At 36.5% G+C, this 26,875-nt stretch overlaps 3 protein-coding genes across 3 annotated transcripts; 2 read left to right on the top strand and 1 right to left on the bottom strand.

Annotated features, from left to right (window-relative positions):
- Window positions 1-525: 525 nt before the first annotated feature.
- On the bottom strand, window positions 526-2,933 carry LOC129756245 (lethal(2)neighbour of tid protein 2). Its single transcript, XM_055753051.1, has 2 exons — window positions 2,444-2,933; window positions 526-2,323 (listed from the first exon to the last, which is right to left on the bottom strand). Exons 1-2 carry the CDS (start codon window positions 2,757-2,759, stop codon window positions 1,053-1,055), a joined length of 1,587 nt encoding a protein of 528 aa, XP_055609026.1. The 5' UTR covers window positions 2,760-2,933; the 3' UTR covers window positions 526-1,052.
- Window positions 2,934-8,773: 5,840 nt separating this feature from the next.
- LOC129756246 (uncharacterized) lies at window positions 8,774-10,455 on the top strand. The gene is made up of 2 exons (XM_055753052.1): window positions 8,774-10,003; window positions 10,129-10,455. Exons 1-2 carry the CDS (start codon window positions 9,017-9,019, stop codon window positions 10,138-10,140), a joined length of 999 nt encoding a protein of 332 aa, XP_055609027.1. The 5' UTR covers window positions 8,774-9,016; the 3' UTR covers window positions 10,141-10,455.
- Window positions 10,456-10,764: 309 nt separating this feature from the next.
- LOC129756983 (protein lethal(2)denticleless) lies at window positions 10,765-18,754 on the top strand. The gene is made up of 3 exons (XM_055754065.1): window positions 10,765-11,155; window positions 11,237-11,886; window positions 16,716-18,754. The coding sequence occupies exons 1-3, from the start codon at window positions 11,113-11,115 to the stop codon at window positions 18,219-18,221; spliced, it is 2,199 nt and encodes a 732-aa protein (XP_055610040.1). The 5' UTR covers window positions 10,765-11,112; the 3' UTR covers window positions 18,222-18,754.
- Window positions 18,755-26,875: the final 8,121 nt, after the last annotated feature.

Below are 26,875 nucleotides of genomic sequence, written 5' to 3' on the forward strand. Positions count from 1 at the left end.
TTTTTTTCAATTTTAATTTGAATTTTTTTTAATGGTTTTTGAAACGTCCTTTTTCTAAGAATGTTCTATATTTTATTGTGTTTTTTTCATCATTTTGTTGTTGAAAGTTTCAAAGCATTTTTTGTTGTCTCTTTTATGAAACGTTCATAAGATTTTTTTATATTTTTTCCGAGTATTTTTTATGATTTTTTAGATATGTATTTAAGAATTTCTTTTTGTTTCTGATTTGAGTCTAGTGTAGTTTGAAGCATTTTTCAGACTATTTTGGAATATTTTACGTCTTCTTCAAGATTTTAAAACTTGTTTTAGTCTTATTTTTGTTTTGGATGAATGTTTAAAGAACGCTGGAATAATATTTAATGCAAATATTCCAAACCGAACTTAGATACTTAAAAATGCATTTTTAAAAGCATGTAGGAATTTTTTTAAAAAATACCACCTCAACCAGGGATTGTTCTTTTCTTATTCTACCGATGAAAAACGTGAAAAACTACACATTATAATAAAATATTTTATATAAACCTACAAATGCATGTTTGCAAGTCGTTTCAGTAACAACAAAAGTATCATCTATTCACTAGCTGGGGAAAAATTAAACAAACCACACACAAAAATTTTAACTTTGGAGAAAACTAAATGAGTTCATTAAAAAGAGTGTCTTGATGTAGGTATTTGTTTGAATTCAATTTTAAACTATTAGGTGAGATATTGAAGTTAGCTTTTCACTGTTGAACAATTGCACATAAACTTTAAGCAGGAAATTCGGTTAGTGAAATAAACAAAAATGTAGTTTGAGATCATCTTGTTTAAGATAATCGTACTCAATTGCCGATTTTTATACCTTTCTTATGCAAATTTTAGAAACAAAATTTTTAACAAGTACCTCAAAAAGTATTCTATACCGTTCTTTTGGTAACATTTGTATTTTGAAGGTTTTCTAACGGGACAAATTTGACTAATCCTTGCAAAAAAGGCACCTCTTCGATGTTAAGATCTTTCATATCCTTAGAAGATAACAAATGGTATCCTACAATTTAAACTTTGTCCCATTTTCAATCGGTCGATTTGGCCCCACTGATCTGGGCCAGATCCGGAATCTTTCGGAACATTTTCTTTCCGATACCAACCAACAGGATAATGTGACAAGTGTGAAGAATAAGGCTACTCACGTTTGTACTGGGATAGGTATTCCAAGCGAATTCCAGCAGCAGCAACAGCAAAAACTTGAGGCTGGTCGTGTACTCGGTGAACCAGGTCAGATATGGCAGGCTGTGGAAGTACCACACGTAGAACTGGTAGTGCAGACTGCGGGAACAAACGATTCCGATGAAGTTGCACAGGAAAATTGGGAGCAGCGCTAGCTGGGTAGCTCTATCGAAGTGGATCGAGAACTTGCTCGGTTGGGCGGGCTGGATATCTTCTTCCTGTTTCGGAGGTGGTGCCGTTCCATTGGAAGACTCTTTGTTGGCCATTTTCTTGATGCCTTTCTCGAAGGATTCTAGGAATTTTTCCTGCTCTTTTGAGAGATTTTCCTCTTTGGGTGGTTTTGTGGGTTTAGCTTTGGCATTTTTCGGTCGCTTCAGTTCTTGTTCGACTTCTCGATTTTTGGCAGCGATTTGAGGGGCCAACATCAGTTCTAACTGCCTCAGCCGACAGTAGTTTTGGAAATATTTAAACGTCGGAGAGGTGAATGCAATAAGCAAAATCACATGGATCCCTAGCAAAGCTAAATGGAACAACTTGCTCTCGAATAGATCTCGTTCGAGAAACCGATAGTTGACAGTCCATTTGTGCTCGAATACTCGACCAAGATCGAAACTTCCCTTAAGATATTCCCATGGGTAGGTCAGCAAGAATGGGGCTCCCAAAAGCAGCTGGATCGTTCCACAGATTGTCAACTGGATGAATGTTTTCCACCAACCCAAGTTAGTGATAAACAGCAATAAAATTGCAGGAGCAAATAGCAACACATTCATCTTAACAGAAACTCCAAGGCTAAGGAAAATACTTCCGGTTGTCCATCGATTATCGATGTATGCATTCAGAGCCAGATACAAGAAAAGTATTGCTATCGGATCATTGAACAGCCTCAGTACGTAGATCGAATGGATCCGATAGGAGGTGAATGTGGTCAGCACCAGAACATAAGGTGGCAGCTTCCGACTTTTACTGTACAGTCGCAGAACCAGTGCCATCTGAGCCAGATAGATTCCGATGAAGATATACTGGGCCAACCGAATATTCGTGCCATGTGACGTTATTAAGTACAGGGCACTGTAAATATAAACAAAACCAGCCGGATAGACTAGCGGCCCGGTGTCTCCTAAAACGAAAATAAAAAACGCGTTATTCAAGCACCCAAAATGTCAATCAGAAAAAGATTTATTTTTAGAATCGTGCGGAAAAAAATATTGCCTCACGCACGGCCCCCCTAAAAACTCACCTTTCAGCAATCCGTAATTGGTGGTTCCATTCAGGAAGCCTTCGCATTCCTGCATATAGGCCTTCCAATCGATTTCGGTATAAGCCACATTATTCACTACAAACACATTCAGAACCAGTTCCGCGGCCAAAATCAACCAGGAAACCAAAGGTAGCCGAGCCGGATCAAAAATAAGCGATTTCACAAACTCAACCGTTAGGTACTCCTTCCGAATCCGGGACCAGTTTAAACTTTTCAGCTGACTTCGATTATCACCGGTACCGGCACCGGTTTGGATGCTGCCGGTCGGAGGTTTGTTTTTCTGTGATCGAACCATGGTCTGCACAGTCAATCAACGAGCCAACGAACCGCATCCGCAAACGCGACGGGGACACGACTTTTTTTTCGTTTCGTTTCGAGAGAGCCAGTTGGAAGTTTTTCTTTTGATCCGGATCTTCGCGTGGGTGGTGGATTTTTAAATTTGCCACGTGGGAGCTTTGCGTTTGGATGCGCTCGCGCAAAGGAGCCGAGCCATTGAGGGGGGCTAACGTCTGATTTGAAAATACTTTAAAAGTTTGATCATTAAATCAATGAAATTTTATCGAAAGTTAAGGACGAACAAATGATTCCAATTATCCAAATCTCCAATTCATACTAAATATTCACTGTGTTTGCTATATTGGCGTTATTATACATCGGATTGGGATGCAAATTTTGCACATGGAAGTTTTCAGGGACTGCAGTGGCAATCGATTTCATGAGTCATTTTTTTGCCAGGAGGCGACAAATGGTGTCGTCCATATTAATTATTCACTGTTATTGCGATATTGCCATGATCATGCATCAGATTAAGATGAGACTTTGTATATCAAAATTTTAAGAAACGAGTAATTCATTTCAGGTTTTGGGTCGGGGCGGCCAAAGGAGACGTCCGTAATATTTTTTCACTGTTTTTATGCGATATTGACGTAATTATGCTATGAATTGGTTTGAAAATTTGCACAAGCGAGTTTTAAGGGAAGGGCAATTGATTTCAGATATCAAAGATTATTAAAGAGATCATCAAAAGCGGCTTTTTGGCAATAATTGCGTTGTTATGCAACGATCGAGTTAAAATTTCAAATAAGTATAGTAGACGACAGAAAAAGTGATCGTCCAATATTTTTGCAATTATTGCTAAACAATGCACCCGGAAATGCATCTTGGAAATGCTTGACAATTAACATTCATGACATATTCCAAATTGAAAGCGAAACGGAGTTCGTACGGGATCAGGTAGTTTTTATAATAATGTGTAATTTTTGTTTTTTTTTTGTAAATTTTGTAATTTCTGTAATTTTTTGAAATTTTTGTAAATTTTGTATTTATTGTATTTTTTTTACATTTGAGTATTTTTTAAAACTTTGTAACTTTGTAATCATGTCATATTCTGTAATGATTTTTTGTTTTTTGTAATTTTCGCAAGTTTGATATTTTTTTAAAAATTTTGTAATATTTTGATATTTTTGCAGTTTTTATTATTATGATGAGTTTAGTCATTAATTTAAGTCATTTTTATAAAAAAAATCGTTTTTTTTTTAAATTTTTTTTGTAATTTTATTTTTGTTATTTTTGTCATTTTGGTTTTGTTCGTTATTTTTGTAATTTTTGACATTTTTGTCAATTTTTAAGTTTTATAATTTCTGTAATGTTTTGTAATTTTATGAAATTTTTGTAAGTTTTGTAGTTTTGTCATGTTTTTAATTTATTTGTATTTTTTATTAACTTTGTAACTATGTATTATGGTCATATTTTGCCATGATTTGGAATTTTTTTGTGAATTTTCTAATGATTCTTATTCTAATTCGACATTTTTTTCATTATTTTTTTTTCATTTTCATAATTTCTGTTATTTTTGTTACACCTTTGTCATTATTGTGATGTTTGTCATTTTTATCATTTTTGTCATCATATTTTTGGTTTTTGTAGATTTATCTGAATCTTTGTGATTCTTGTAAATTTTGTAATTTTCATGATTTATGTGCTTTTTGTAATTTTTTTGTTTTTGTATTTTTGTCATATTTTTTAATCATTTTTGTTTTTTTTTTGTTTTTTTTTTGCAAGCATTGCTTTTTCCAAGTTTGTACGTTATTCTGTCATCGGATGTTTGTACCAAGGTTCGAATGAAGTTTTTAAAATTTTTTTACTAGATTTTTTAACTGTGTAATATTTGGATTTGGATTTTCACACTTGTGTTCTGGTTTTTGGACTTGGCCAAGGAATATTTAAATAAGGTAGTGTCGAGAGCCATATTGGATTTTTTTTTGTGACGTCACAAAAACGAATGTATCGAAAATTTATTTGCGAATGGCAGAAATTTCAAAGAAAAACATGTTTTAGAACGAAAATGAATTCCAATTTCATTTTGATTGTGTTGTAAAACCTCTATTTCACTATGTTATGAAATTTTCTGGTCCTTTGAAGATTGCATTATGTTTTTTTCACATTTTAATAATGAACGCAATGTCATCTTGAAGCTAAAACGTTCAAAAACGAAGATGAAATCTACTTTGAAAAGGTCTAGCTGGTAGTTATTAAGTGTTCAACTGATTGTCATGATTTTTATCCAATCGGTTTACCATTTTCAATTCTTATGTAGAACAATTAACATCAATTGATTATTATTAACTCGATTTACTAAAATGCCAATAAATAATAATTGTTGTTTTAAATAACAGTTTGTTTTTTGATAACTTTTTTGTAATAAGGATCTTAAACTGCACTGACTTGATTATTTTCATGTAAGACTTTGAACCAATTTTAAAGTTTTGCAAATTTGAGTAGGGAAAATCCACCATTTTTTTCGAACTTCGATGGTCTATTTCATACAAAAATTACTCGAAAATCCAACTTTTTTCGTACCAATCTTGAAGAGCAAGAATCCTTCTAGAATAACAGGTATTAAAAGTGGAACATTTCCAGCAAATTCTTCAAATTATGAACGAAAAAGGCAAATTTCCTAGTAAATTAACAGATTTTTCGTGATTGTGACGTCGCAGTGTGTACTAATACTGAAGCAGGGCTGCCTCGACACTACCTTCTTTAAATATTCCTTGGACTTGGCTTGGTTTTCAAAAAAATAACACCCGTCTCCAACATGGAAAACATTTCAAAAAGTTTTAGTTCTTCTGATCAACTATTTTATAAACTTAGAGTACCACGTGTACATTCCGTCTCGAGACGTAGAGATCGAGGGCGTGATTACAGAAATGAGTTTGAAGGCAGATTACGTGAAATCCAACGGCGTTGGTAAGTTTAAGAGCCTCGGTTCGGCTTCGGTCGAAATCTTGGATTGCCGCCAACTCAGAACTGCCACCGTCGTAAATGGAGTCAAAGGGTACTCACCTTCAGGCTCATTTCGTGTGACCTTTGCGGGAACCGCCCTCCCTCATTACGTCTTGATTGACGGAATTTTGAGGCTGCCTGTGCGACTCTTTGTTCCTCGCCCCATGGATTGCAAGAATTGCAATAAGTTGGGACACACTGCGTCGCACTGCTGTAACAAGCCACGGTGTCCCAAATGCGGGGAGAATCATGGGGCTGGAGCGTGCTCAGCAATAGAGCAGAAATGTGTCTATTGCGGGGGCTCACCCCATGAAATCTCCTCGTGCGAGGCATATAAGAGTCGCTGGGATAGCCAAAAGCGCTCTTTGAAGGAACGCTCAAAACGGTCTTATGCCGCCATTTTGAAAAGCGCGGCGCCTCCGATCCAACCTCATTCAAGTAACATTTTTACTGCGCTGTCAGTTGTAGACAATGTAGAATCAGATTCTACCGACGAAGAACACCCGGTCATCTTTGTAGCCAACTCGCGAAAACGATCAAAACCAGCACCGAAGACCCCCAAAATTCCAGCAAAAATCCCAACATTTAGTCCCTCAATTGGTATTAAGCAAAAACCGACACCTATAGTGAAAGAAAAACAAGTCCCTCCTGGATTCCGTATGAATATGACATCTCAGAATACTCCAAACATTGCGGAAACTGCTAAGTCTTTCATTCCTAACGTTATTTCGCCAGAATCAACATCACAATCTGGAATTTTTAAATTGTCCGACATTTTAAATGGGGTATTTACTTTTTTCAACGTCTCGGAATCGATCAGGAGTATTGTTACCTCTATGCTCCCTGTAGTAAAGACATTTTTGAAGCAATTGATGCAAACTTGGCCCCTTCTTTCAGCGTTTATCTCTCTCGATGGCTAATTTAAGCCGAGAGGTCGGAGATATCACTGTGTTACAGTGGAATTGTCGTAGCCTAATCCCTAAACTGGATCCGTTCAAATTTCTTCTTCATGAAACTAGTTGCGATATTTTTGCCCTTTCTGAAACATGGCTTTCTTCTCAATCAAACATCTCATTCCACGAATTTAACATCATTCGTTTGGATCGCAATGATTCTTATGGAGGGGTGCTTTTAGGGATCAATAAGCGCCACTCTTTCTATAGAATCCACCTCCCTTTGACAGGAGGAATTGAAGCTGTTGCTTGTCATACAACTATAAGGGGTAAAGACTTATGTGTTGTCAGTTTATACTGGCCTCAGAGAGTTGCAGTGAACCAAAGCCACCTAGAGGACCTGTGCTCAGTGCTACCTGAACCAAGGTTGATCCTGGGTGACTTTAATTCACATGGGACTGTGTGGGGGGAGCAAACTGACGATAGTCGTTCTACTCTTATCTATGACATTTGCGACAGTTTCAATTTAACAGTTTTGAACACGGGTGATAAAACACGGGTACCTAAACCTCCTGCTAGACAAAGTGCAATTGACCTCTCACTCTGCTCAAATTCACTATCATTGGATTGCCAGTGGAAGGTAATCCCTGATCCCAATGGTAGTGATCACCTGCCTATCAAAATTACAATCACCAATGGGGTTAACGCTTCAAATTCAACAAATATGGTATATGACCTCACAAGACACATCGACTGGAAAAAGTACTCGGACGCAATTGTTTCAGCCATCCATTCTGTGGAAGTGTTACCTCCGTTGGAGGAATATACCTTCCTTGCTTGCTTGATCCATGATAGTGCAATTAAATCTCAAACGAAACCCATCCCAGATCCATCTGTTCGCCGAAGGCCTCCCAATCCATGGTGGGACAGTCAGTGTACTAAACTTTACGTGGACAAATCGAACGCTTTTAAAGTTTTTCGGAAACACGGAACCCTGGATAACTTCAACGCGTATTTTTCTCTTGAGCAGCAATTTAAAAACTTGATCAAGGGGAAAAAACGTGCGCATTGGCGTAATTTTGTGGGAGGTTTGTCGCGGGAAACATCCTTAAGCACTTTGTGGAATGTGGCACGCAGCATGCGTAATCGTTCTCACACGAACGAAAGTGAAGAACATTCGCATAAATGGATTCTCAATTTCGCACGGAAAATCTGTCCAGATTCCACACCAGTGCAAAAAATCATCCGAAGTGTGTCTCCGAACAGATGCGATCTGGATTCCAGCTTTTCAATGATGGAACTCTCACTTGCTCTCCTCTCTTGTAACAATTCAGCTCCGGGAGTTGATAAAATCAAATTTAACTTGTTGAAAAACCTTCCGGATGCCGCCAAATTTCGCTTGTTGAATTTATTTAATCAATTCTTGGAGCATAACATTGTTCCCGAAGATTGGAGACAAGTGAGAGTTATTGCCATCCAAAAGCCTGGGAAACCAGCTTCCGATTTTTATTCTTACCGTCCAATAGCGATGTTGTCTTGCATTCGGAAATTGATGGAGAAAATGATTTTGTTCCGATTGGATAAATGGGTGGAAACAAATGGTCTTCTTTCAGATACTCAATTTGGGTTTCGAAGGGGCAAAGGGACAAACGATTGTCTTGCTTTGCTGTCTTCAGAGATACAAATGGCGTACGCAAAACGTGAGCAAATGGCTTCAGTGTTTCTAGACATAAAGGGAGCTTTTGATGCAGTCTCAATAGAGGTTTTGTCTGACAAGTTGCACTCCCGGGGTCTGCCTCCCCTATTGAACAACATCTTATACAGCTTGCTTTGTGAGAAACATCTGAACTTTGCTCACGGAGATATTTCAATTAGAAGGACCTCTTACATGGGCCTCCCGCAAGGTTCATGTTTGAGTCCTCTTTTGTACAATTTTTACGTAAGTGACATCGACAGTTGTATCTCCGAAGGTTGCACACTAAGACAACTTGCAGATGACGGCGTAGTGTCTGTCACAGGATCTACTGAGTCTCATCTGCACAGACCTTTACAAGATACTTTAGACAGATTGTCAACCTGGGCTTTGGGGCTTGGGATTGAGTTTTCGCCACAGAAAACGGAGATGGTTGTTTTCTCTAAGAAGCGTAGACCTGCTCAACCTAAGCTTCATCTCCTAGGCAGAACGATCACTCAATCGAGGTGTTTTAAGTATCTTGGGGTTTGGTTTGATTCCAAATGTACCTGGAGAGCCCACATTGAGTATCTGAAAGGAAAATGCCAACAAAGAATCAATTTTCTCCGATCAATCACTGGCACTTGGTGGGGAGCTCACCCAGAAGATCTTTTAAAATTGTATCAAACAACAATTCTCTCAGTTATGGAATATGGTAGCTTCTGTTTCCAGTCAGCTGCTAAAACTCATCTCATCAAACTCGAGCGTATCCAATATCGTTGTCTCCGCATCGCTTTGGGCTGTATGCCTTCTACGCATAATATGAGTCTTGAAGTTTTGGCAGGCATACTCCCACTAAAAGATCGATTCAATTTGTTATCACTCCGGTTCCTCATCAGGTGTGAGGTCATGAACCCATTGGTGACCGCAAATTTTGAAAGGCTTCTTGAGCAAAATCTTCAAACCAGATTTATGTCTATATACCATGTCTTCATGTCCATGCAGGTTAATCCTTCTTCATATTCTCCAACTCGTGTTTACATCCCAGACTACGACAACTCTTCTGTCCAGTTTGATTTGTCTATGCAGCAAGAAATTCGTGGAATCCCTGATTCACATCGTCCACTTCTGATTCCAAGAATTTTCGATGCTAAATATAGACACGTCGATGCTGACAAAATGTACTTTACAGATGGGTCGCTTATAGAGGAATCAACGGGATTTGGAGTTTTTAACGAAATAGCTACTGCCTCATATAACCTCCATCCACCATGCTCGGTATACATCGCAGAATTAGGAGCCATTTACTGGGCGTTGGACAGCGTCGTTTCAAGGCCAGTAGGACACTACTATATTATAACGGACAGCCTCAGTTCTGTTGAAGCAATCCGTTCAATAAGACCAGGAAAGCACTCACCGTATTTCCTCGGGAAGATACGGGAAACTCTGAGTGCTTTATCAAGACGTTGCTTTGCCATCACCTTCGTTTGGGTCCCCTCACATTGCTCGATATTGGGTAATGAGAGGGCGGACTCTCTGGCAAAGGTGGGGGCGATGGAAGGCGACACATATCACCGTGAAATCGTCTTCAACGAATTTTACTTCATAGTTCGAAGGAACTCTCTTGTCAACTGGCAGCGCAAATGGGACGAGGATGAGTTGGGTCGATGGCTCCACTCGATTATCCCAAAGGTAAGCCTCAAACCCTGGTTTAATAGATTGGACCTGAGTCGAGATTTTATTCGTATATTTTCCCGTCTCATGTCCAATCATTATTCCTTAGACGCGGTACTCTATCGTTTGAATATTGCTAGCAGCAATTTGTGTAGTTGCGGCCAAGGTTACCATGACATCGAGCATATTGTTTGGTCGTGCGAGGTCCATCTTGTCGCTAGAACGAATTTGATAGACTCCCTTCGGGCCCGAGGAAAACCACCCTATGTTCCAGTGAGAGATGTGCTGGGTGTGAGAGACTTGGACTACATGTTCGAAATATATCTTTTCCTAAAAGCTATTGATCTTCGTCTATAATTTCTTCTTATTTTCATATTTCCCTATCTATCTTCTTTTTTCTTTAAAAGTGATCTAGATATAAGCACACAATTGTTATCAAACAAAACGAGTTTGGCTCCTTAAAGCCTAAAGGTATGAGCCGTTTCAAATAAAGAATTTACAAAAAAAAAAAAAAAAAAAACTTTTTATTCAATCAAACTCTGAAAAATGATGTTTATTGTCAACTTTGTTTCTGGCAACACTGATTCAAAAAATGGCGCTCAGACGCCTTCAGACGTTTTTAGTTTTTTGTCCGTTCTTTTCCCGCTAAAGATCGCTTGTATGTTCTCTCTCGTTTTCGCATACGTATCAGGTTGCTTTGCGCGACGTATGAAAATCCCGCAAAAAGTGAACAGCCGTTTTTCTGTCTTTTTGTTGTGCTCCTTCCTTCGTCAGCCGAGTGTGTGTCGCTCGATTTTGCGGTGTTCTGGGTGCGCTCTTGGAAAAACGTTCGTTTGTTGCTTGATTTCGTTCTTGTTGCGCTCTTCCAGGCAAGCAATCTTTCGCTCCCAAATCGTCCAACCAGTAGCGCAGTCACTAGTCAGTCGAGTGTGAAGTTGAAGGCAAAGCAGCAAGAGAAAAATCGAGCGCCAACCAAAGCGCATCAGCAGAAAAGTCCGCCTAAATTTTCCCGGGCATTCCGCTGCAAGACTGCTAAAAAAGTGCGATAAGAACATTAAATTTTTTCGGTTAATCACAGGCTACCTGCAAATGTGCTGCTCATCTCATTAGTGAATGGTGCCTGGAATATGAATTCGGTGGTTAATTTTTTCGAACGGCAATACGGAAATGGTAAGAGTTGAGGCGTAGATCAGGAGCTTTACAGGAATATTCACGTTTCGGTGGATTCGTTTTTTTTTCTTTTTGAAACAGGATTTGTGCCCAACTATGACGCCGTGTTGTCGCGGTTGGCCGTTCACGAACAGGACAGCTGGAAAGGGATCAGTCCTTCGGTGATGACGGCCGATTTCAATCCGGCCCCACCGATTCTGGCCGCCAAGTTTGCCAAATGTGAAGGTAACGAGCATATCCTGGCGATTGCCAACGAAGACGGAAAGGTGGCAATCCAGGATACGAACCTCAGGAATGAGGAACCAGGTGGAGAGAAGGCTCTGGAGGGAGAGCAATGTCACCTGAATGCGGTCTTCGATGTGGAATGGATGCCGGGAGACATGAAACTGGTTTCGGCTTCCGGAGATCACACCGCGAGACTGTGGACCCTGACTGAATCCAAACTGGTGAGCAGTCAGATTTTCAACGGTCATTCGCGATCGGTTAAAACGGCCGCCTTCAGGAGAACGGATCCGGCCGTGTTTGCTACCGGAGGACGGGATGGTGTAATAGTGCTGTGGGATATCCGAGCCCAGCTCGGATCCAATATGGCTCCAAGAGCAGACAATTGTATCTTTAGTGGCCATTCGGGTGGGCCTGGGACCCCTTCGGCCTACAGGAAGCGAACCAGAGCCACGCCGAAGATGCCACCCAGTGGATGTAGCAGTAGTATTACCGGATTGGCTTTTCAGGTGAGAATCTTTACATTGTTGACGATTTTTGATCCTCTTTTTTCCAGTTCTTTTGAAATAGTTCATTGAATGAATTTTGACTGACTGACTGACTGACAATCTGTAGCCTGAATCTTATTTTTATTTATTTATTATAGACATTTTACCACGGTTTTTGAAGCTTGCATCTGAAATTTGTATCTAATCTGGATCTTAATTCTGAATCTGAAATTTAAATCAGAAATCTGAATATGAATTTAATATCAGAATCGTAAATCTATTATATAAAATTCTCTTGTAACGGTGTTTGTAGTACTACTCCTCCGAAATGACCAAAACGATTTGAATGAAATTATTTTTCGAATATTCTGTAGCCATGCGAATCGGTTTATATCGAATAAAATTAACAAAAAGTCACCTCAATTGTCCGTAAAAATAAAATTTGTAGTTTTTTGAATCAAATAAAAGTCATGACATCCATTTTTTCGAGATTTTCGTTACTTTGGGCGCCGAGCGGGCGGTTTGTTATCCGTCTCTATGGTCGAGGCGTCGCGAACAAACGTCGTGAGAGGATAGTAACCAGGGCATAGCATACTGATTAGTGGGAATACTTGAGCGCCTATTTCTCAACCAAGCATACTTTCAATGCACGTGGCGGCGATATGAAAGCTGGATGTGTTTTTTTCTTCTTGATTCCTAGCTTATTTGTACAGCACATATGAATAAATGAAGCCTAGATGTGACCCAGATTGATATTTTCCCGATAAAATCAAAACCATTTGAACGGTTTTAAATATAAAAACTGTTTATATTTCATGTTAATTGAATCAGCAATGGTTGTCTAAAAAAACATGAATTTGATACTGCTGCACATGAAAAAATGGTATGACTCTTTGCGGACGTTTGAAAAAAAAGAAAGTGGGAAGATTTACGTACGATTGAATAATTCAATACGCCTAGAAACATTTTTCGAACATGTGCCTTTAAATTTACAGAACAACAACAAAATCCGTTGAAAATGAACAGACACATGTACTGAACAAGAGCCTGTCCTTTAAGAAGGATTAAATAGGATTGATGTTTATTTAAAGGCCGAATGCAAAGAATTTTTTGCAACCATATGTGTAAGTTATCAATAGTCTAAGAAGAATTTCCAGTTAAAAGGTACACTAGAGCGAATGCAAACGTTCAAAATTTACATAAAATGTATACATTATTTCTTCATTTATAAATGGTTGGGCCCAAATAAACAATCTGACTAAACAAACTCAACTTTTTCTAAAATTATTTACCGAAAAACTGTTTACAGGTTCACTGTTATCATACCCGGTGTTCCTCTATTGAGAGTTTCGATTTACAAAAAAAAAATACTTTTTTTTTAAGGTTTTGAGTTATTTCAGTATGAAATTTTCCAGAAAATGATATGAACTCATACAACCATCGTAGCCTGAACAGATTATTTCTTTTCGAACTATTTAGTTTTTTTTCAAATCTGCTTTTCAATTAAATGTTATTGAATCTTGAAAATATTACATAGTCTTAAATTAAATCGCAGATCCCCACCAACAATGTTCAGGATATTTTGAATCGATCGAATCGATCTTCAATTAAAAACATATTTTTTTTCTATTTTTCATCCCAATCGTTTTCTTGATTCATTGGGTCATTTTTTTTCATTAATCAATATAAAAAAAGTAGATTGCAGTATACAAGATCGCCAGATTTTATGCCATGGCAAATGCTGTTTGGGAACACTTCAAGTTGAAATGTGTCATATCTATAAGATCGGCATCTAGAAAAACTTTTTGAACATGGTTTTGGTGAAAATATGTAAGGTACACCGGGGCAAGTGCAAACTCGGGGCAAGTGCAAACGATCAACATTCCTCTGTTATAAAAAAATTAAAAAATATTTCTTCTTCTAGAAGTTGTTGTTGTTGTCCAAACCAACAATCTGACATAGATAAACTAAACTTTCTTTCAATTATTCACTAAAAACACGGCACTGTTTGATTACACACGAATTCAAATACGTACTAGACATGAAAAGTGTGTTTTTGTTTTGCTTTTTTTGGCTACAAAAAAGGGCATTCAAATCCGATTTTTCGTCGAAAGGTGAGTGTTTGGGACTGATATTCAGGTGAAAGCAGAAAATTTATGAAAAATTTTCAGTAGACCCTAAAAATTGTGAAAATAATATTCACTCCTGTCAACCCACACTGCGGGGCAAGTGCAAACGACACTACCGGGGTAAGTGCAAACGCACCTTTAAGCCATGTAACATCAGACATTAAAAAAAAATCATCTCAAAAATGGTTCAGCATTATATTAGAGTGGCCAGAAAGGGTATCCAAAGTGTTGTATCTGAAGCGGATATTCAAAATTCCGTAATGCCTTGGCAAATGAAGGTCTTTTGCTTCAAACAACAGTCAGCAAAACTGAAGTTCCAAAAAGTAATTAATATAGCAGAAAAACAGCAAATACATCAAAAAAAGTTGATAAAACATACCGGAACATGTATTAAATTCGTTTTAGTAACGATACACTGACGCATCTTGGAATAAGTTTGGAAAAAGCATTGCGTTTGCACTTGCCCCCATAAACGGGGCAAGTGCAAACTTAGAAATTTTTTCAAAAAAGGGCCGTTACTTTTTAACAACATTTTTTAAATTTTCACTTTCTACGGGAATTTGTTGAGAACCATTTTAATGATGTAACGAACGATAATTGATTATTTTTGAAGATTTACATATTTTTCTAGGACATGTGAAAGTTGAACTATGGTGAAAACCGTTTGCACTTGCCCCGGTGTACCTTATATTAATTCAAACTACTTCGAGGGGTGAGGATGGTGAACAAAAAGCTGTCCCAAAACTAATTGGGAGCTAAAAGCGCTGCGTTAGGAATACTGATCCTAATGCAGCGCTTTTAGCTCCCAAATACTCCAAAAATTGTCTCAATATTCAAAATTTTATTTTCATAAAGTATCATATGCAATAAAATACAATAAATGAGAAACTTTTGATTTCGATTCCAACCTTAATGTTATTTCGAACAAAGTGGAATAAATCAACGAAATGGTAAACAATAAATGAAACATACATATTATCAACATACAATTATTTATGGAAAAAGTTACAAAAAGTGATTTTTTTTTTTGCAATAGGCTAGCAAGTTGGACGATAACATCGAACTGAAAAAAATAAACCATTTTGAGACAAGAACCTGAAACCTGACCATTCGTTGATATACAAAAAATCTGAATGAAAGAAGAGTTAATAAAAAAGTATTCATGAAAGTTGCATGTAAGATTTATTGAAAGTTATTTATTTGTTTATTTAAGAAAAGATCCGTAGAACTGAATTAAAATTGTTAGGTTTTATTTCGATAGAACTAAGCGGGACAATTCGAGCAAACGGAAATGAGAGAAATTTAAAAAAAAAAACTAGAACATGTTCACAAAAGCGAGACGATTGACAACTCAATATTACATAAATTTTAAAAGTTGATCAGCGAAGAAAAAATGGAAAATGGACGCCAAATTTAACAGGGTAAGACGAAGTTTACCGGGTCTGCTAGTCTTTATATGAAATTTTAATCTGAAATCTGAATTCGAAATCTGAAATCTGAATCTCAAATCTGAATTGAAATCCTAAATTTGATGTCTGATTCTGAGTTTGGAACGTAATTCTAGAATGTCGATTTGAAACCATAATCTGAAATCCTTTCGGAATTTGCATATTAAAGATGAAATTTGATTATGAACTCTGATGCTTTATATCTAATCTGAATCAGAAGCTACAGTTGTTTCTTAATCTGAATTATTAGGAGTCTAATTGTGAATCTTTACCCCGAATTAAAATAATAATAAAATAACTTTGTTATGCTGACGATCTTAAACTGTTTTACGCCATAAACGGTCAGGACGACATTGATTTTCTGCAAAACCAGTTTAATCTTTTCGCAAAGTGGTGCGACATCAACTGCCTGCCTTTGAATCGCAGTAAATGTGCAGTCATCAGTTTCTCACGAAGACGGCAGCCTTTTTGCGCGGAGTACTTCTTAGGAGATGAGTCCATTGCGCGGGTGGACCACATCAATGATTTGGGCGTAATACTCGACCGTAAGCTGGAATTCAAAACACATACGAACTACGTCGTCGATAAAGCTTCTAGAAGCCTCGGATTTTTATTCCGAGTGGCCAAGGAATTCAAGGACGTGTATTGCCTGAAGAGCCTGTATTGCAGCATAGTTCGATACATCCTCGAATACGCCTCAGCTGTCTGGTGTCCTTACTACCAGAACGGTAATGAGCGGCTCGAGGCCATCCAGAGGCGCTTTTTGCGTTATGCCCTCAGACACCTTAACTGGCAAGACCCATTCCACATGCCAAGCTACGAACATCGATGTCGTCTTATAGACATGGATACTCTTCAAGCCCGAAGAAATGCAACACGAGCTTCTTTTGTCGCCGATCTACTGACATCGCGTATCGATTGTCCTACGCTACTAGAAGCTATTCCTCTTAGTGTGAGACCTCATGGACTGAGAAACCAGGACCTTCAACTGTATGTTCCCATTCGATTGAACAACTATGGAGCCAATAGTGCATTCATCGGTGTGATGAAAACGTTCAACCGCTTTTCCGAACTCTTCGACTTCGACGATTCGCGGAATGTTTTTCGAAGAAGTGTTTTAAGATTATCAAGAAATCATTAATTAGATATAAATTTTATGTAACTTCAACTTTAAGTCGTCATTTGGACCTATACTTGGTCCGTTGATTGAATAAACAAACAAACAAACAAACAATCAGTTATTCATTTTTACCAACATTTCTTTCATTTTCAGGACGACAACACGTTGATATCCTGTGGGGCCGGCGATGGTATCATCAAGGTTTGGGACGTACGGCGGCATTATTCGGCCCACAATCGGGACCCACTGCCGAAGCACAGTTTCCCGTACGCGGGAACGACAACGCTCAAAGGTTTCACCAATCTGTTGATCGACAACGATCGGATGCGACTGTACGTAAACTGTATGGACAATCACATCTACTGCTACAACATTTCGACCTACTCGGCGCAACCGATGCAACGGTACGGTGGCTTCAAGAATGGAACCTTCTACATCAAGTCCTACCTGAGCCCGGACGGAAAATATCTGATCAGTGGTTCGAGCGACGAAAAGAGCTACATCTGGAACGTGAAAAGTTCTCAGCCGCTGGTTCGGTTGAATGGTCACACGGTGGAAGTGACTAGCGTAGCCTGGATGCAGAACCATCAGGACATTCGGATTGTGACTTGTAGCGACGATGCTCGACATAAAATATGGCGCATTGGACCGGAACAGATCGAAGAGGACGAAGCTGTCCTGTACCGGGGAACAGCAGAATACTGTGAAAATTATCGACAAGAGGTAGTTAAGGTCAGACTAAAGTCGCTGGAGTTTACTCCGAGATCAGTTCGCCGGCTTGTCGAACGCAACGAAACGACTCCGAACACCGTTGAGAAAAAAGTTTCCAACAAACGAACCTTCTTGGAAATGGCCGGTTGCGATCAACAGGATCCGTGTACCTCTTACATGGAAATCAAACGACCCAACATTGAAACGCGTGGTCGTCGACTGTTTAGTCCCGCAAACGCCAACTGTAAAACATCTGGATTCGCTGCCTTAGAAATTGCGTCTTCGTCGTCTTCATCTCGAAGCCTTACTGCCATTCTAGAGGAAAGTGATGATAAAGCATCTACACCCTGTAAATCACCTCTCACAATGTCCGATCTTAACTTGAAGTCCCCGGAACCATCAACTTCGTTTAGGAGCACCAACAATGGCCTATCATCTCCTACCATAAACCTTCCCAATTATGTACTGGATGGTGATGCACCACATCTAGTAAATGTGGCCAATAACAGTTCCAACAAGCGCAAGCTGAAAGAAAACGTGGACTGGCTCACTAAAATTCGGAAGCAAAAACTGCTGCAAGCAGCCAAATCCATCGAAAGCTCCAATAGCTCGACGGGTCCTGATGACGTAACTCTACTACTTTCACCGCGTCTTCAAATGTTAAAAACATCGGAAGACAATCCTTACAGTGGCACCGGCAACAACGGAAGCACTCAGAACAACACCAACCTCAATCAATCTCACCAGCAAACGCCTCATCAGCCGACAACTCCGCGACGGAGACGAAATGGATCGGTGGACGGTCAGGCGCCTCGCACCCCTACCGGTCGGCGAAATTCCGTTGGAATACGACCTTCCACGCCGGAAACCTCGATCCTCCGGTTCTTCACCGTCACTACACCTACGACCACGGCCGGAGGCAGCGCCTCCAGCGAAGGCGGTCATTAGCCTTCATTTTCCTCTACTTTTACCACCACATCGTTGTTTCTGGACAATGATACAACCATTTACTCGGCCAACTTTTAAAGCTTTACATCCTCCTTTTGAGTTAGAAGGAATAATATTAATTTTTCTCACTGAAGCGTGTGTACTTTTTTACCAGTTTACATTTTTCCTTTCGAGTATCAAATGCTTTCCACGTTTTGTAAAAATAAGCGAGTGAATTGGATTTGTTTCTTTTCCTACTAAGGATTTTATTTTTCTATCAACTAGAAAAAACGGTATTAAAAAAAAAGTTTGAAGCAAAGTTGAAGGTACCAGAAGGGAAACAACAAAATGTTATTTTGTTTACTAAAAACTATGAAGAACAGGAACGTACCCTCTCACCAGTAGGATTGCGTTTGCCCTGCCATGAATTTATACTCTTTAAAACCTACTTATTATTTCTAAACTAAAATCCTGTACATATGAAATGAAGATTCCTAATCAACCAACCAAATCAAAGAGATAAATATAGTGAATGATGTTTGTATAAAAATGAATTGTGACTGTTTTGATTTTATTGTTCCGAAAAATAACATTCTATTTGACTAACAGGAATGTCTGTAGTTTCTTGGATTCTATTAATTCCTAGAATAATCTCGATTTCAAGGCCAACAGTTGGATGTCTGGAAGGATTAAAAAAATCTCGCTGGGTCTAATAAGTCTGGATAGATCGGAAGAAAACACAGAATCATTGGTGAGTTTGTTTAATGTTGATAATAATTTCCACTTTGCAGAATATTCTCCTACACTGGAATCAGTTATTTTTCTGGTCAACTCCCCTAAGTCAAATATTTTTTATGAATAATTTAGTTAGCGGTTTTGAACAGTTCATATTGATTTAGCGTAATCATTTAACATTATTATTGAAGCTCTCAGAATCGGAGGGAGATAGCTATTAAAATCGTCGACTTTCATTTTAGTTTACCAATCGATTTTTCTTATCTTTATCTGGTGCCAAACTCAGATTTTGCAAAAAAAATATGACGGTGAATGAGCTCAGAATTACCAAATTTTTGTTGTATTTTTATACAAATTTATTCGAAAATACTCCTAGGGGGGCGGTGAGCTCCAAAATATCGAGACAAGGGGCGGTGATCGAAAAAAGTTTGAAAACCACTGATCCAACAGGATGAAAATCCCTGAAAAAAAAAACTGCGAAAGAAATACGAATCCCAAATTAAAACCGAGTTTTAAATCTGAAATATTGAATTTGTAATCGGAATTTAAAATCTTAAAACATAAATTTTGAAATTGGAATGTGATCTGAATCTGAAAGAAGAATCTGGAATTGAAATCTGCAATCTGCATTTGAAATTTGAACCTGAAATCTAAATCTGAATTCTAAATCTCAAAAAGTCCTTTAAATGAATCCGGAATCTGATTCTCGTATTTGAATTTGAAATCCGAAATCTGGTATCTGAAATCCATATTTGTATTTTGAAATATAATTACGAATTACGAATCTGAAATCTAAATCTAAAATCATAATCTGAATGCTTTAAATGTTTGAGACCCAGAACGTTAGTTGAACTGATTCATCTTGTTTATTTTAATGAAAAAAAAACTTAGGATGACCGGAAATAGACTATAAGTTTAGAATGACACTTTCTAGGTAAAAATATATAAGTACATTTGTAATCGGTCACGAAGGATTTAAACACATATATTTTCAATCCCTGGAGAACAAATTAAAAATAAATCAAGCGTTGTTATAATACACAAACAAGTCTTTCAAAAAAAAAACATGATTTTTATTTCTTCGCTGAAACCAAGCTATCTAATCTAATTTTTTTGTGCTAATTTATAAACTCTCCAAAAGAAATTTCGTGCTGAACAACTGTGTCACTTGTGCTACAGAATCTCTTAGCCTGATCGTTATTTGACTCTCTGGAGCCACTTGGTTACAATAAATGTGTGTATTTTTTTAAATGAATACTGTAACGGTAACTGTGTACGGTAACTTTCATTACTTGAATTGAAGTTTAATCTTCAAATGTTATTTTATCAGTTATTTCCTGAAATTTTACTTTTTTTCAATCTCTTCTACCACACACCGTTCTATTCCTTGATACATACCTACTGTCACAAAAATGGAAAACAAAAATCTGAAATCTAAAATTTGAATCTCAAACTAAATCAGAAATCTTTATCTGGATCTGAAATATGCATATGATATCTGAATCTGAAATCGGAGACTGAAATTGATTGAGTATACAAAAAACGACACTTGTGTTACAGAATTTCTTAGCCTGATCGTAGGATTCTCTGGAGCCACTAGGTTATAATAAATGTACAAAAAAATTTAATGAATACTGTATGGTTAACTTGCACAATTTGTATTGAAATTTAATCTTCAAATTTTATTTTATCGGTTTTCCTGGAAATTGCTTGATGGTGAAATCATCACTTTTTCAATTTCTTATGGTAGAACCGGTACCGTACATATTCTGCTCCTTAATACATACTTTCACAAAAATGGAAAAAAAAAAATTAATCTGAATCTGAAATATGAATGTGAGATCTGAATCTGAAGTCCGAAATTGAAAATTTAATTTCAACGTAGAAATATCAATCTACAATCGGAATCTGAAACCTTATTTTAAATTTAATCTTATGGAAGGTCTCAAATTTTAATCTTGTAACGGGTAGGGGAGATGAGGGCATAACGAGCACCCGAGGCATAATGAGAACTACGCTTTTCTACGAAAGTGCGTATTTTCTTAAATAAATTTTCATGAGGATTTGTTTCGTACTTCCTATAGTATTAATTTTTCACAAAAAAAGGAATCTCCTTATCATCTTTACAGAGATATTTAAAAAAAACTAGCTTGGTTCTCAAGTTACGAAAATATTATAATTTTTGAGCACCACAAAATAAGCTTTTATGATCTTAAAATAACCTTGATCTATAATGTACGCACTGCAACATGATGTACACATTGTTTCTCAATTTTTACCATCATAAAATTTTTGATTTTTCACTTTTGTCAATTTTAAAACACGTTTTTACTTGAATCTGTTGACTAGGGGCATATAGAGCACCATATTATCGAGGCATAATGAGCATTTTCTGCCGTAGAATCTAGCAGCAAATTGAAATTGATTTATAGAGCCACACCTTGACTAGTTTCCATCCGACGATTTAGCCTATTGGTAAGGTGTCGGAGAGGTAATCAAAAGACTAAAGTTCGATTTCTGTTCGAGGTGATTTTTTTCCATTCACAATTCATGATCGATTTTTTTATTGTTACATTATACGGCTAGTAACATCATTCTCCGAACAAAGCACTTAATGTATGAGCGTGCGTGAATTGTTTGTATTCTACAAACAGACCTAGATTATTTTGTTATTGCTTTGTTTGATGAATCTACGACTCACCTGACTTCATCGAATTGAATTCGCTGCTAGATTCCCCGGCAAAAACGCACATCTTGCTCTGATTAATGGTGCTCATACTGCCTCAGGGGGGGTTCTCATTATGCCTCCACAGTGGCTGGTTTTCAGCTTTTGGCAAAATTTTTTAAAATGCATTTTTTAACGTTTTCATCTAGTTTTTCACGTTTCAGCCCGTTAGGGAATAGGCTTTTCAAGTGTCTGAACACGAAACAATAATGTAACCTCCATATTATAGCTATTTTCTATGGTTAAATAACCGTTTTCCTTAAGGTGGCCATTATGCCTCCATCTCCCCTACATCCGATTAAAGATATTAATTTAATTTAATATACAACGCAAAACATTAAATCTTTTTACATTTAATCTGAAACTGTAAATAACTAGAGCCAGGGTGGCCACAACATTTTAATTTTGAAATTCCCGGGTTTTTCCCGGTTTTCCCGGTCAAAAATTCAAGGTTTTCCAGACTTTCATTATCTATTTTCGTCGGAATATAGCAAAATTTTCAACATATTTTATTGATTCGGTTGTTTCATAACACTCAAATCATTGAACACTTCAACGAACTCGATTCTTTTTCAAGGTTTTCATCACATTTTTTTAAATGATGAAAAACATCCTACACAAAACCGTTATGGGTTAAGTCACAGTAAATTCAGTTAAAATGTTGTTTCCAGAGGTTTTACATTCAGTAATAAATGCATCTTCAAGTACCAATAAAATACCAAATTTAAGTACCAATAAAGTACCAATAACATTTTTACTAAAAATTTATCTCATTGATTTACAGAGGATTGTTTATAATTTCTCCATGTTTTTTAAAATACGGGGTTATTATGAACACTTGGTTTTAGGCATTGTTTGATTATCTAAACTTATCTTTAGTGTTTAAATGTGTACCAATAATCATCAAGATCTTGAGAATAAACCGTTATACATAACTTCATCAGTTTCTGAAAATCTGTAAATATGAGATTGTAGGACATGGTATCTTGTTCCTTTGTGAATCTAAAAATTGCCCATGACTAATTAAGGGTAAATTTTGAAAAACCATTAATCCTATCTATGCGCAGTGTTTAGATTTATCTAGAAATATTGCCAACATTAAAAATTGTTACGTAACAAGAATTTTAACAGCGTTCATCATTACCCAAATTCATCTGGATAATTATGAACAGATAAGACCAAAAACAAAAATCTTTGTTCATAATCACCTCAGTTAACCCTCCCGTTTACCGAAAAACTTGTCTTCTGTTTTCAGCCAAGTTTGAAAAAGATTTTATTTTATATTCAGTAAAGATTTTTTTATTTTGAAAAGGCCTATAATTAAAACATGCAGAACATGGAAATCATGATCTCTATTTTGAATTCTGACATTGAAAGTTTAAAAAATATGGACAACGAGTTGCATCGTCTTGATTTAATATTTTTAGGGATTATTTAACAGCATATCAAAGTTTGAGATGAAGGAAAATTAAAACATTTATTCATTTGAGATTCACCCATTGTATTTTTTTTGTTTCAAATTAAGGAATTTCAATTTTGAAACTTGGTCTGCGTATATCATTTGGAAAAATATATATGAATCTACTGTTAATAAATTCAAAACACGGATTTGAAAATCTCTTTGAAATGATATAAGCCAAAGGGGTAAACGTGTATAAAAACTAAATTCGAGAAATAACGCTTTAAATTTGTTAGGTTTGGCCATTTTCTATACATTTTCAAACATTTTAAAACATTTTTCTTTCGCACGTAAAAGTATGCGAATTATTTTAAAAAATTCAAAAAATCAACTTGGAGGATCGTTTGGTATTATTTATCGATCATTTTTGCACTTATACCCCTTCGGCTCTGCGGGTCTCATATAATTTTACAAAAAAGGCTACCGTCACTGTTTAAATAAAATTACGATTACAATTTTTAAATTATCAAAATTGTACGGTATTTGAAACATTTTCTGTTAATTTCATCATAAATTTTTCAATGTTTCCCGATTGGTTTTTGGTGACCACATATCATTTGTATGAAGAGCACTCAAGCGGACTCTAGTTTCATTAATGAGAAGTTTGGATAGCCTCTGAAAGGTAGTAAGATCGTATCAAAATCGTTTAAAAATCGTAAAAAAAAACACAAACGCATTAATATCATAATTCAAATTATACTTATACAACAACTTCAATCATTCGTAACATGAATTCCATTTCAACAACTTCGTACATCCATCCAAACTTAACAACTTTTACAAAATTATGTAAAATATCGAAAATTTGCTTTGTATTTTTTTCCAATTTGTTATTGTTTGCTAAGCTTTAACAGAAAATTTATTAATAGGCATCTTGCTCTGTATTTATGAACATCAATAATGAAAAACTAGACAGAATCAATAGTTGGGAAGTTATCCGGTCTTGTTCTGACAAATCATTCAGAAGAAAGATTTTTTTTAGCAAAATTTTGACTTGAAAAAGGTGCAATAATTAAAAAAGATTTGAATTCGTTTTTATCCTGTTTATAGAAGGCCTTCCAAATACTCTTGTCATATCGAGATATTGAAAAATTTGGAAAGAGTTGGATTGAGTTGAGGTTAAGGTCCATACTTTGAAAAATCAATATTGTGATATAACTAGAGTTCGTTGAAAAAATTATTCTTTAAATGTCAAAAGCTTGTGAACGCTATATTTTGCATTCTGCTTTTTTTTTAATTTGTCTTTCAAATTTTTCTAAGGAAAACGGTGAACTTGAAAATTTTGGAAAATGGGTGGTCTTTTTTTATATTTGGAACCATAAAATTGACTTCAAGTCCGTTGTAAACCGATGAGATTTTAAATGCCTTGAAAAGATTGACGTACATCAGTTGGGAGGCAAAACTAATTTCATATTGCGTAAAATTTATACTGTTTTTCAAATGGAGTAAAATTTGAAAAAATATGCAAGTAACAAAAATGATTTATAAAGATGAATCTATACTTAGGTTCCCGTATTTTTTTCAGCACGTATCCGGGCCGAACAAATCCGAATAATTTTTAACTAAAAACCTGGCAAAATTTGGGATTTGATTTCATGATTGTCGACCTTTAAACTTCAGGCAATATCAATGCAAATTAATAGCAAAAAAAACTTAATGTTATCAGCAGATTTTAAATCGTATGTTAGGCTTCCACAAAACCTTTCGTGATTATATTTTTAGAAATTACTAAAAGAATATTCTATTTTTGGATGCATACATAATTTTTTTTAACAAATCAAATTGTTTTTCGTTCGGTTTGGCAAAAAGGGGAATAAATCTGAGAATTTTTCAATGAAATCCGGGCAACCAAGCCGGATCGGACTTTTCTCAAAATTTGTATTAAATATCCGGGCAAACCCGGATAAAACCGGGCAACCTGCAAACTTAATCCTAATTCGATGTGACCTAGGCAAATGTTTTTTTTTTGGCCCGCCAGCCAATCTCATTCCTGAAATTTGGCCCGCCTGTTCAAAATGTTAGCCACCCATGTCTTAAACATTCTTCAAACGGAAAAACGGAAATTTTGTTGCATTGTACCATCGAAAAGAAAAAAGTAAAAATAATCAATTTTATCAATGTTGAATCATTTTAAAATTTTTAAAGAATTTGCTATTGTCTTCTACCAACATAAACACACCCTCATAAAAAAGCTCGTGAAAATTCTGAACAGTGTTACTTTAATTTCATATGAGTATTTTATATAAATTTTTGTCACGATTTTTGCAAATTTTCAAAGGAATCCTAACATGTCCAAGCTTTAAAAAGTGTAATTCGAAATTTTCTTGATAAATTATGACCAGTTATCGAAAAATGTTTATTTTGAACGAACAACTTAAAAAATGGTTTGGACCCCGTGATGGTATTTTTTTAACTCTCGAATTAAATCACTGAAAAATTAGAATATTATCATCTTTTCAAAATTTCCCAATTATAAAAAAAAAGATCTTTGATTCGTTTGTTTCTACATGATTGATAGTTTTTTTTAATGAATCATGATTTGCGATATCTGAAAAAAATTTAAGAGAATTTTTAGATTTTTCATCTCTTTCTTCGAGGCAGGTTTAAACTCAGGGTTTCGGTGAATTTTTTTTGTTTTTTTTTTTATTTTGAAGGGTAATTGAAGAGAAATCACAGTAGTTAATAAGTTTAAAAACTTATGATATTCTTATGATACTTATGATATGATTTTTTGAACTGTTCAATTCTGTCTTTGAAATTCAAATTATTATTCTGAATTTAGAATTGTAGATTGATTCCTTGATCTTGGAACCAAAACTGAATTTCGGTTCCCTTTGCTAAATTTTCCCGGTTTTGAGTCTAAATTCCCGGTTTTTTCCCGGTTTTCCCGGTTCGATTTTCAATTCCCGGTTTTTTCCCGGTTTTCCCGGTTTTCCCGGTTCTGTGGCCACCCTGTAGAGCTAACTTAAAAATATTCCCTCATAGTAATATAAACGTGACATCAAAACTTCCAAATTACAAATTCATAGAGCCACCCTTAGCGAACAATCATTAAAACTAATGACTTTCCTTCTTAATGACACGAGTCTTGGCGAAAGCGTGGCTTAAGCTGCTTACTTTCGAAGATCATCACCACATTCTTGCTTGGCGTCAGTTGAATGACCTCTTTCGGGATATTTTCGTACACCTTAGGTTGACGAGAGAAAAAGTTAGGCCCCTGAAAGGGATCTCCGAAGGGGAAGACAAGGCTTATCCGAGCATTCGCGAAAATGGAGTTGATCGTTTAACTTCGTGATTAGATTCCATCGTATCGGGTAGTTCCGGTGCGAAGTTGAGCCAGATCTGGTCCATCGAAAGGCTTTAGAGACTCTCCATTTCATTTACCTTTGGTAATAAGAACAGGCAAGATCGTCTAATTTAGCTCGCGGGTCGATTAGTGTTCTTGGTAATTAAATTTGCAAACCCCCAACCTAGTATTCTTATCGTTAATCAGCTCTCTTTACGTAGCCCATACGGTCTCGAAACGGCATAGTTGAGGCTTTGTGCTTGTGGTGCCAAGATTTGTATTACCATCCGACTAGTAGGCGAGTGTTTTCCCTACTAACATAGCAACCAATTTATCACTAAGGAAAATCAACAAGTGAAAATTTAGTTCATTCCAGTTTTGCCTTTTGTCGAATAAAGTCTACTTTTGTAAAACAGCTTTTTCATTTATGAAAGTACAACATTTTGGCGACGAGAATTGAAGAACGCACG

This window comes from Uranotaenia lowii, chromosome 3, assembly GCF_029784155.1.
Source record: "Uranotaenia lowii strain MFRU-FL chromosome 3, ASM2978415v1, whole genome shotgun sequence".
Taxonomy (NCBI): domain Eukaryota; kingdom Metazoa; phylum Arthropoda; class Insecta; order Diptera; family Culicidae; genus Uranotaenia; species Uranotaenia lowii.